This window comes from Tympanuchus pallidicinctus, unplaced genomic scaffold (genome assembly GCF_026119805.1).
Source record: "Tympanuchus pallidicinctus isolate F22 unplaced genomic scaffold, pur_lepc_1.0 scaffold7, whole genome shotgun sequence".
Lineage (NCBI taxonomy): Eukaryota > Metazoa > Chordata > Aves > Galliformes > Phasianidae > Tympanuchus > Tympanuchus pallidicinctus.
Window position 1 is genome coordinate 4521089 of NW_026294791.1, and position 12000 is coordinate 4533088.

Here is a 12000-nt window from a genome sequence, read left to right on the forward strand (position 1 = left end):
ATGTTGGTAGATGATAACATCCCTGATCTTCAGGTAATGCTGCAAATCAGAACACACCTTGTACCATGGGGGATCCAGAAAGAAAATCATCCCAAAGCTCCTCAGACATGAAGCAACTTCACGTTCAGAACAAGACTCCAAGAAATATCTCTGTGCTTTCTGGGGTCAAATTCTCCATCACTTTGCAAAGTGATTCCAGAAGTCTAGAGATACTGAGGCTGGGGGCAGCCAGTACCAAAGCGTGAAGCGTGAACTGTGATTTAACCACAGAGTCAGTCAAGATTGATTCTGTCCACCTGAGCTTGGATCTAAAGAAGCCCTCTTTTCGTAATAAGCAAGAACTCCAGAACATAAAATGTTCTGTTAACTGTTCTACACAGTGCTCACAGAAGGCATCTCTTGCACTCCACCATCCCCAAGGGATGGTCCTTTTTCCACACAAGTTATTCCACTTGCCTTTCTCACAAGGAAATCTGCAGGAACACAACTCTCAGAAGCCCACCTATTCGGGCTCCTTTAGGAATGTTTCTTTCCATCTAAGAAAGAAACCTGACTAGTTTGTTGGTTTTTTTAAAATTTCAAGAAAAACGATGTGTCTTTATTATTACACAAAGTACCGGAGGATTAACTTCAAAAGCCTTGAACTTACACTTTACACTTACTACAGGAAATAGAGACAGGACATTTCTTACCGTGGGGAACTGGAGCAGACTGAATCAGACTGAACTTAATCTCCCAAACAGGCCTAAACCCAAATGTCTACCCTGAGTGCTCCCAAACTTCAGGGCAGGTTCCATCTGGTTTATGTCCCCTGTCCAAAGCATGCCAAGTGCTGCAACTCCATGCAGGTCCTTGACACTCTCCCAGAAAACTGGTGTATTGGCTGCCTGTCCCTGGGGAAGAGAAACAGAATGAAAGGCAAGATACTGCAGCTCAGTGACCACATAAAACCGCCCAAGGAAAATGAACAACCGGAAACAGTTCTAAGGAAACCAGTGCCACAGCAAGGAGGGCCAAGGACAAGGAACTTAAGGGAGGATGGTGGAGGGAGGGAGGCTGGGGAATCAAGCTGAGACAAAACAGAGAAAGCCAACCGTCGGCCCAAGGAAGCAGTTATAGGCTATCCAACAGTGTCTCCTGGTGGCTGCAGCCCCAGCCTGCGTACGGTTGGGCACCCCTCCCTCCCAGGCAGCATGGATCCACATAAAATGCATGTCTCTCTATCTTCTAATTACAGAGTGACTAATATAAGTGGATAAATAACAGTTGCTAAGCCATCTTGCCCGTAGCTATAAGGTCAGGGTATGGTTTTGGTCAAGTTGAAGCGTGAGAACTGCAGGACAAATTGTTGACATGCACTCACACTGCTCCCACTCATACTTCCCTGCGGTACCTGCAGGTCTGCACGGGCTGCTCACTCCCACACCGCCTCACTCAGCAAGGAGACACCTCCACAAGTAAATGGATTTCATGCAGCTGGCCAGCAGCGATCCAAGCCTGTCTTCAAAACCTGGCTTGTTGCATTGGAAAAATATAAAATCTTTTGACTGTTTTTCCAGCTTTCCCTTTTTATTTTAGTTCTAAGGAAAATTCTGGTTCAAAGGCTCTACCTCAGAAAGGTGTAAATCACTATAAAAATACCAAGTGGAGATTTGGAGTGAGGTCAGGCTTGGAGAACGCCTTTCCCTTGAGTTAGCCCAGCAAGACAGTACCAGCACAGAGCAGTTTACTGCCAGCAGCAAGGTTACAAGGCCATGGAAAGAAGCGAGTCTGGGCACTAGGTCAGTAACTTTCCACTTCCAGAGGCCTGGTTTTGGTTTCTCACCTGCACAGAAGCAGGGAAATTGCAACAGAGGAAGCAGACCGCCGATACCTCCTCCAGAGAACCTGCTTTAGCAGGGGGTTGGACTGGATCATCTCCAGAGGTCCTTTCCAGTCCTTATAATTCCCTGTGACATGTGAGCATTCATTGCATGGCAGACTTCCAACAAACACCTCAGAAACCACACTGGTGGCATATGCATCCCCCTGAAAGAAGGGATGGAAGAGCAGAGGCTGAGGAGATGCAGATATCAAAAAGCTGTTTCTTCCCACGATGGCAAATCTGTGCCGATTTACCTTCATGGAAAGGTTCCCTTTCCTGCCACACCAACTTCTCCCATCGTAGTCTGACTTCTGGAGGTTCCAGCAATCACAGGACAACAGGAGTTTGTCAGACAACCAGCTGCAGGTTAACCCAATGTTTCTTTGCAGATAGAGGACCCCTCAGGACTCAGAATGCCAGAAGAAGCATTCCTGATATGCATTAGGCATTAAAAAATACATATTTCATGGAGAGGGAACTTGGAGAGGTAAGCAAATAGGAGGCATCACTTGGAGACCCCTTCCTCTGACGCTAGATAGGTGAGATGTTTGGGATCACAGCATCTATTTGTTTTTAAATTCTTTTTTGACTCGCTTTGTGGCTCTGTTTGCTTTTATATAAACAAGCAGTTATCCATCAAGTTGTGCAGCCTCAGGACGCTCACACCCAAGAACTATTTCCATTTGCTGCTCCTTCAAGAGTACATGCAGTGAGAACAAACCCTTCCAGGTCACAATGGGTTTCCTTGCTGAAAACAATCATTTGATAAAAGACAAAACAAAAAGACACAATTGCTCTGAAAAACAACTAATTTTCCTAGTCCCCTCCATCTCAGCGTAACATGAACCCAGATAGGAGATATAGTGCAGATTAATGAGGTTCTCCAGGACATAAAGAACACAATGTCAGACATTGCCAATCCGGAATGATTGCACACAAGGGCAGCAACAAATAAAACATGTAGCAGAAAAGCCAGAACGTGAAATCGTTACATCCCAAGTATTAAAATACCAGCACTGAGAGTCCAATGCTCAGCTTCACTCCAAATCATTCTACAGACCCAAAGGGCAACGCTGAGCTTGAATGATGTCACTTTCAAGCAAGTTGACTTCTCCTACAACTCCATAGCAACTGGAAATGTAAATTCCCTGAGATTTTTATATCATCATTAGGATTTTCCAACATCTACATCAAAGCCTCACCTATAGAAGAAACTGTAGGAAAGTCTCCCACCGTGTGTTCAAGAATGCAAATAGCAGATTTCTGCAGATTCTTACATCATCTGTCTTGCAGTAAACCAGTAATAGGTTATTTCTCTCACAATTGGCTGCATACAGTTCTGAAACTCCACACAAACCCTCTGATGAAATCACGGAGGGGTCTCGGAACTGCCTGCAACGTTTGTAACACGGGCTTCACAAATGGCGTTGCAAACCAGATTCCACCACGAGGCCGCAGCATTCCTCCTCAGCCACCGGGACACACACACATCAAATTCCTCAGCTCAAACCCAGAGCCCATGCAGGACCAACAGAGGGCAGTGTGCCTGCAGATACAGCCACACATCGGGAGCCGTCAGACGCTCCGGATAAGAAGCAAGAATCCCTTTTGCTCGCCGCCATCAAATAGCATTAGTTTTGTTCATTGTGACAGTTGGGCTCTCACTGGCTCATCCTGCTCAGGATGCTAACTAAGCAATCCCTCAGCCAGCCCTAACCTGACACTGGCTTGCAGGTAGATTATACCCCTATGCTTCTTGGAAATGGAGTCAAGCAGAAGAACCATGTTCCCAATGACAACAGTGAGCCCACACAGAAAAGATAAAAGGCAATCAGAGATGCTGGAAATCCAGCTACATTAACTTTGATTTTCAAGAAACTGCATGGTTTAAACAGTGAGGAAACGAATACAGCACCTATACCTACTTGTAGAATATTCAAGAAGGGCAGAGATTAATACCCGTGTTTCAGGGACTGGATTGCTCCAGGAAAAGACCCATTCATCCCTGCATACCAGGATGAATTCACTTCAGAAAGGATGTGCAAAAGCAAGTAAAGACTGAGGCTGAATGCAGCCCTGAACACCACAGTGTGCATCAGCTGTGTAGAGGGGAGGGGAAGATGGAAGAAGGAGCTGCTCAGCAGGAAAAGTCCCTCTCCTCATCCTGAAGTTGGGACATGATGCTGTAATTGGCGGTGCTAATGAGGAAGCAGTGTGTCTGTTCTCCACTCCTGCCCCTGCTGCCATATATCCACCACAGCATAAAGATGCTGAAGCTCAGAAGAAATTGACTGTTTTCAACTCTGCAAGTGAACTGCCTTGCAGTCCAGGGCAGATTCTCCCCTCTCTGTGGGGATTACCCTTAAATGTGGGCTCTCTCTGTGCATTTATAAATGGCTCACCTACACATTTCACGAGAGGGGAAATGTCAGGAAGGAGACCTAATGGAAGCCCAGGAAAACAGCAAGAGCAGTGAAACACCTCTCCAGAGTGGTCTTAATTCCAGCATCCATTATACCAAGAGACAATTAAAACCTGGCAAAAAGCCCTAGGATGCTGCTAGTCAGCAACTGTAGTCCCAGCCTGAAATACAATCATGGATAAGTAGTTATGAATCTGTGAAACAGCACAAGATCAGCATCTCCATTCCCTGCCTTGTTCTCCCCCAGGAGCCTGGACCACATCTCCTATGTTTCCATACCAGGCTGCAGCCCTTCTCCTGCCCACACCCAGGGCAGAGCTTTTAATTCACTGAACAGTTCTGCATGAATCATAACATGAGAGAGCAGAGAGGTTTTCAGGCATAACTAAAACACACCCAACATGGCTTGTGGAAGTGATTTGTATTACTAAACTGTGTTAGGATCAGTGGACTGCGGTCAGACCTCGTGGCAATAGGGCTGTGCCACTTACTTGGACCCCACAGGAGATAAATGCTGCATAGCATCCCCTGAACTGCGTGACCCATGTGCAGCAAGTACATCCTCCACTCCAAAGCCCAGCCAAGGCCCATCCTCAAGCATAAAGACAAAACAAGTTGGGTCGCTGGTCCACAACAGCAGCAAATCGACTGCTTCGTAGGCTGAGATGGCACGTGTTTGCTATGCCAGTTTCTGCCCCTACTCCTGTGAGTTTGGAAGGCTTTATCAGGTCACCTGATTAAACACCATCTTGAGCAGAAGTGGCCCGGATGCTGCCATTGGTCTTGCTTTCAACACTACTATGATTTTAGCTGATTTTAAGGAAATACGTTTTGAACTACTGTGCTATTTCTGCTTTTGTCACTTACTGCCCCGTGCCCCAATAACTTCGTAACCCATTTGCTAGCTCCAGACAAATCCAACACCAGAGCAGAGGTCATGCAGCTATTGAGCAATGACAAATGTAATGAAAATAGGCGATAAATCTTGCTGAAGTAGCCTCAAAGATGCAGTGAGGCTGCAACAGAGGCTGCAGTGCAGACTCAACTACTGGGCACCAAAAAGCCTGTGTGGAAGGAAGCCACATGAATGAGTCAGCTGAAAAGCTCTGTGCTTCTCTGGGCAGAAGAGACCACTCTTCTCAGGAAGGAAGTCTCTCTATCTGGCCTATCTGATGTCTACAATATCAGGCAGGATTGTCAGCTAACAACTGTAAAACACAGAAAACAAAGTTCCATCAGACCTGATGCAGACAGAGCACCTTTCTTTCCATTGAGGTTTCTAGCTTTGACAGAACCAATCCCAAATTAAACAAGATCCAACCTGACCAGCAAAAGGAGACTTTCTGCTGCTGCTAGGCAGGACTCATTATTGCTCAGTAACACCAGGATTCACAGACGAGGCAGGGCCCACACCAGCTGCTGTATAGATGGAGCAAACAGCCCCAGCTTCACAGTTTTGTAAAAGCAACAGCCACATAAATGCATCAGAGAGAACGAATGAAAGAACTAACAATATTATAACTTCATGCTATACATAGGCTATACTGTGTCTGGTGGAAATGGCCATCTGGTTACATAAAGTGACTTGGGAGGACAGAAAGTGACTCCTACTATGATTGCTTGAGCACTGTGGGGAACCTACCTGAGAAGGGTTCACCCACCAATGTATGGACATACTTGGGAGAGCAGTGAACAGGCAGCAGACTGCAGCATTCGTGCAGTGGTTATAGCCTTGCACAATGTAATGCAGCATAAAGACGAAGTAAAAAAATAAGGAAGTTAACTTACTACTGCAATCCAGTAACAGATCAAAGGCTGGGAGCACCAAAGGAGTAAAAAGAGGAGCTGATAACAAAGTACAGTAACAGGGCTGATGTGTGCAACCCAGCCCTGAAGCACCTTGCTGGTGAAGATAAGAGCTTTAGATGAGTCACTGACAGATCAAATGGATTATTAAAGGGACAACAAGGCTGCCAGTGCCAGCAGGCAGATGAGGCAGGAGAAATCCAAGGCTTTAGGCTCTCACGGCAACGTTAAAGCTGTGAAAGGGTGAGAGGGCCTTCCATCACAGATCCTCTACCTAAATAACCCTGACTTTCTGCCAGGAAACTGGCTTTCACTCCCCTCACCTCAAAAACTCCTGTGTGGGGCTGCTGATGCCAAGTGCCTGCAGTGCTCCGGTACAAAACCCTGGCAGGAGGAGCATGACTTCAGGCTCCCACACCACTAAAAACAAACAAGGTACTGTTTCCAACCGGAGGGAGAGGTGTCTCTTAAGAGCAGGAGAGGATCTGGGGACGAGCATTTAGTACAAACCAGTGTTTTGTGCTGATTTAAGCCCAGCACCACGCAGGTCTGTGTTGCTGTGAAGTGCTCCCTCACATCTCAGGACAGTTTGGTGCTTCTCCCTCAGCAGGCCCTTCCTACCTGACTCCGTGTTTCACTAAGAGCTCGCAAAATCCCCCAGCTTTCCAGCCCTGTTTCTCAAGCTGCAATGCAGAACTCAGACAATCAGAAGCTAAAGAAGCAGGTCTTGCTTTAAAGGTCAAAACATAATTCAAAAGGAATCTGCACACAGGGCAAAAAGCCAGCAAGGAGTTCCCTGCTGCTCTATCGCATTGCACCACATTGCAGCCTACATCAAGGAGATGCCAACTAGATATCAGATACACAACTACAGAAAACAGCATTCACCCTCAGAGAGCTGCATGTTACTACAAGCACTGCTGCCCTTAGCTAGACTGCTGTGGTCTGAGCATATCCCATCAGCGTTGGATCCACTGTTTCGTTTCCCACCTGCCTGAAAAGCCTCTGCGCTGTTCCCCACCACAGTTTCTTGCATGTTTGCATTGACTTGATATTTCTTTTCACAGCTCTCTTCGTTATAATGACTGCCAAGTCTGAAAATGATTGGATTTGTATCACAACAGTCACGACACCGAGAGTACTGCTTACCATAGCAGTGTAACTTCAGTGTTTCTGTATCACTGGATCAGAGGGTTCTCTAAGAAGGGATCAGCAAACAAGGCTGGGATAAACTGAGGGCAAAAAAAAGCACACAGAGTGAAATAATGGTGCCTCACAGGCTTGTTCAGCAGTACATCAGGAACACCTGAACTTTCCAAGTCAGTCACTCCAAATGTTTGCCTCTGTACAAACTGAGCTTACAGCTTGCTACTCTGCTGAGTTTCTCAGCAAAGCTGGCTGAAGGACAGTGAGTGCATTCAGCTGCCTGCCCAGGGTGGGTCCCTCGGGGTGCCACGGCAGCCCTGCACTGAATATCCTGTTTGTATTGTTCCTCTGCTCCACCAGCAGCTCAACCAGGGTCACTCCAGCATCGGAACTAACTCTGTCGTTGCAGCTCATCTGATTCTGAGCTCACATGTCAGCACACCATTTATCTAAAATGACAGTAAAGAACTGTAACCAGCCTAAGTAGAGAAATGATCTTTAAAAGTAAATTACCTAGAACCACACGTATTAAAAATGGATTAGTCATAATTAAAGATCTTTTCAGGGCTCTGTTCCAAATTTTATTTTACTGAATAGCTCCACTCTGCATTTCTGCACCTTAGTGCTTTCAGCTTGATTTAAAATTCCGTCTCGGCTTCATTTCCCATAGCTTATGAAGCCTGTTTCAGGAAGAACGTACTCCCTTTGAGTTGTTTCTCTTTCTCAGCCCAGAGCTGTGGAGCTGTGTTGTGAGCCCCAGGAGATGCTGTGAGTCGAGGAGCTGAAAAGAAACCACAGAGTGAAACAGGAGGAGCAGATCTGGTCAGAGCCCAGAGTAGGCTGTTCTCTCCCTTTGGTTTGTCTCCCTTACCACGCTGTACCACTCTTTTCATACTCACATCATGCTGCTTCCATTCCAGGGGAACAATACAAACCTTCATTTTTGTATTTAGGAGAACAGCGGGTACTCAAGAAGAAAAAACAGTCACAGTTCAGCTGCTGCTCCCTTTGGACACCAGAACAACAACAGGCCTTGCAGGAGGAGGCACACCAACACCACAAGATCTGTTCGCCTTCTTGTTTTCCCTCTTAGCTCCGCTACAGTTAATAGCAGTTGTAAAAATTAATACATGCTGAGGAGCTAATGACACCCCTCCTTTCCCCTATGAGGTGTGTCAGATATCCATCTTAAAAGCACTGTAACAGAGCTAAATATTGTAATTATGATTACCAGCATACGTGAGTAATCCCAGCTTGAAACCAAGGTAAGCCATCTCTTTGCAAATCACTGCTGACAGCAAGCTTTGCCTTGGAGGTTATCCCAGTACATATCTGCTATCTAGCTGGCCAAAAGCTGTGAAAGCAGCAAAAATCCACAGCACAGACAGACTCTAAAAGTATGTTACATGAATCTGTCAGTCAGTGGTCATGAATAGACTCACACACTCCTTGTGTTTGTTAAAATTATTGTTTTCTGTGAAGCTGCACTGCTCTCTGAGACCAACCTCACGTGCATTCATGCACGTACTCTGTTATCTGCCCACTGCAGCTGTATTTCCCAGCAGTTTTACAAAGACCTTCACTACGCCAATGCCTCTAATCCTTCTGCAGAAGGCATCATCTGTTGTCAATATCTACATATAAGAAGTGTGATTTCCAGTAATTCAGGTGTGTTTGCACTCCCCCAAATCCCACCTATTACGTTTAGCTATAAATAAAGCAGAAGCAGGAAACTGGAAGAGACTGGGTGGGACAAGGAGTAAACGGAAGGAAGGAAGGAAAGATAAAGCCATTACAGAAAAGCTATATTAGTGCTTCACAATACTATATAAAAGCTGGTTTTGTAACATCTCACATCCTCTTTCCTCAAGCAGTAAAGACTTTCTGTGCCACAACTGCTAGCTGTACTGAAAGCAAGAAGCACCTTGCCGACCAAAAATTTAAGATTGGGGAAATCTTTGTAAATATGTTCCTCTTGCCAGGCTTTGGTGCATCTAGATGAGAGACAGGAGAGCTCTCACCAGAAATTTACCTCTTTGTCTCCACTTGGTGGTGCGATTTCCTGCAAGATGACATCATGTGGCTTGTTGCCTTTTCAGGTAACACGTTTCAAGCCCACAAGAAACATTTGCCCTGCAGGCTGAGGAGAGCCTTTCTGTTTACTTGGCAGACAGGACAGAGCCTCCTCTTATCATCTTGAGATCCAATATACTTCTTGCCTAATCCCAAACCATTAACATCAGTGAGGAAGGCAGGCTTCTTCCACTCCAAAGCAATGAGCCGTGATTCATAAAGGCATACACTCCTACTCGTGCAACATCTGCAAAGGAATTTCTTCTAGCTACTGTGCCAGTTTTCATACAGCTCCTTCTGCACTTAAGTATGAAGTAGAGGAGAACTGTCATCAAATTTTGTCCTGATTTCACATATTCAGTCGTTATTTACAAAAGACTTATGAACTGTTGATTTTTAGCTCATACAGAGCTTCCCTTGGTATCCTGCTACTCTTTCTAACAAAAGATGAGAAAGACAGTTTTACCTTGAGCAAAACATGAGCCGCACTGAAGACCTGGTGCTAACTTAACCAGCTTTCTCTTCCAGCAGTCTCTACGTATATATGTAATAATCAGAGCTGATAATGTATAACAAACAAAATCAGGGTGGCGAGGGACATCTTCCAAACAGTCCAGAGATTTGGAAACCTCTGACTTCAACAAGGCAGAGAGATACCTGTTAGTTTGGCTGCACACGTAAGTTCCACCAGGCAATACACAGCTGTTTCTCTTTGTGTGAAAATGCTGCGTTCACCATCAGAACTGTGAGCTCTAAAACATGGGACTGGCTTGTGAACAGCTTTATGAAAAACAAGAAGTCACAGCAGTGAACTTAGTGAAAGTCACTTACCGAAAAAGTCGTTTCTGCTCCAGAATGTCTCTTCTGTAACACAAAGGCTGTTCATGCCCTCAGGGTACACACATAGGACGCATTTTGTCCAAACTCACTTCTGTACAGCAGCACAGCCAACCAACAGACGTGTCGTATCAGGCTGGCAGCTACACAGCTGTAAACCCCCGGTCACCCAAAGGCAGATGATGAGGGCATTGCTCCTTCCTTCAGCTCCTTCCCGTGTCCCCACGCACCGCCTGACGCCTCAGCTGGAAAGACTCGCTCTATGTTTCTCATTCTTCATTAAACAGGGTTACTGCTTCTCCCTATTTCTTCACATAAAACTGAAACGTTCTCCCTGAAATGTCTCTTCACGAACAACTCTGGCAGCTGGGACCTCGAATGACACAATTTACACCTCACCTCGGACATAAGAAAGCACAATCTAAGCGCTGGTCACACGAGCAAGGGACGAGTATCCAGAATATTAATTGAATGCCTTGAAGTGCTGTTTTGTTTTTTTTTTTTCCTTAAGCCTGCAAACCTCGAGCCGCAGCGGTGTGTTTTGTGTGACATAAGGACCCTCTTTAGGGGTCCGTTACTTTTGGCGCGCTCCTGCTAAGCACGCGCTCCGCCCGAGCAGCCTCGCGTTCTGATGCGCGCGCAGCGAGCAAGAGCGCCAGAGCAAGACAGCTACAGGAACGGGCGCGAGGCCCCTCGTCCCATTCCCGCGGCAACGCCGCGCCCTCACGTGACCGCCCCGGCCCCTCCCACCGGCTCCCGTCGCCATGGCGGCCGGCCGTTCCCTCCCCCCGGCCCCATTCATGCCCCGACAGAACTTCCCCCGTCACGTGACGCGGGCGCTCCCCGGCCGAGCTTCGCCGCCGCTTCCGGGCCGAGGGCGGGGCCGAGGCGCGTATGTGTGAGGGCGCGCGCGGAGCGGGGGGGGCGGCGGCCGCGGCGACGGCTGAGGGGAGAGGCGCTCCCGTCAACATGGCGGCGCGCGGGGCGGGCAGCGCCTGAGCCCCTCGGCCCCGCCGCCCTCCTGCTCCGCCATGGAGAGCGAGGAGGAGCAGCACATGACCACGCTGCTCTGCATGGGCTTCTCGGACGCCGCCGCCATCCGCAAGGCCCTGCGCCTGGCCAAGAACGACATCAACGAGGCCGTGGCGCTGCTCACTAACGAGCGGCCCGGCCTGCACTACGGCGGCTACGAGCCCATGGAGAGCGGGCAGGGCCCGCAGCCCGGACGCGGCTCTCCCGCCGGCGGGCAGGGCTCCCGCGACGGGGACGGCGGCGGAGGCGGCGGCGGCGGAGGCTTCGACCCTCCGCCCGCGTACCACGAAGTGGTGGAGACCGAGGTGAGCCGCGGCTCGGCGCCCCGCCTTCCCCCCCCCCCCCCGGCCCTGCCGGCGGGGTGGCTGCCCCGGGATGTTTTCGGCCCCGTGTTGTGTTTTCTCGGAGCTGTTTGCTCCGCGCGAGGGGAAGCGAGGTCCGGGTGTTGCTTTGGATAAGCCCGAGTGCTTGTTGCATACGGTTTTCTTCGGGTGAGCCGAACGCGTTCAGAAGCGAGCGTACAATGAGTTCAAACGTTCTTCAGACAAAGGCTTTATAAATTATAGCTGTGTTTGAAAAGCACGCCTGGAGCAGCGGGGCTGGAGAACGTCAGCCTCCTGCAGCTCTCCTCGTTCTGCCTTTCCCTTCCATGCATTCCCAGCACCCGGGGCTCCCTGCCCTGCACGTCCACGCGTGGCTCTGGGTGCTGCCTGCGGCCTTCTCCAGTTCTGCTGTGTCCAAAACTTCCCGCAGCACTCATGGAAGGAGCTCATTGGTGATGCACATACTCTGGAGCCCATAGGGTAAGAACAGAACTGCT

General features: G+C 48.3%; 1 protein-coding gene across 3 annotated transcripts in view; it reads left to right on the top strand.

The window, feature by feature from the left end:
* The first annotated feature begins 11075 nt into the window (after positions 1–11075).
* USP24 (ubiquitin specific peptidase 24) overlaps positions 11076–12000 on the top strand; it is a 60539-nt gene continuing 59614 nt past the window's right edge. For all 3 annotated transcript variants that reach the window (XM_052666028.1, XM_052666030.1, XM_052666031.1), the window contains exon 1: positions 11076–11485. In XM_052666028.1, coding sequence (XP_052521988.1) covers positions 11180–11485 — 306 coding nt within the window. In that variant the 5' untranslated portion in view covers positions 11076–11179. The remainder of the gene's footprint in view (positions 11486–12000) is intronic.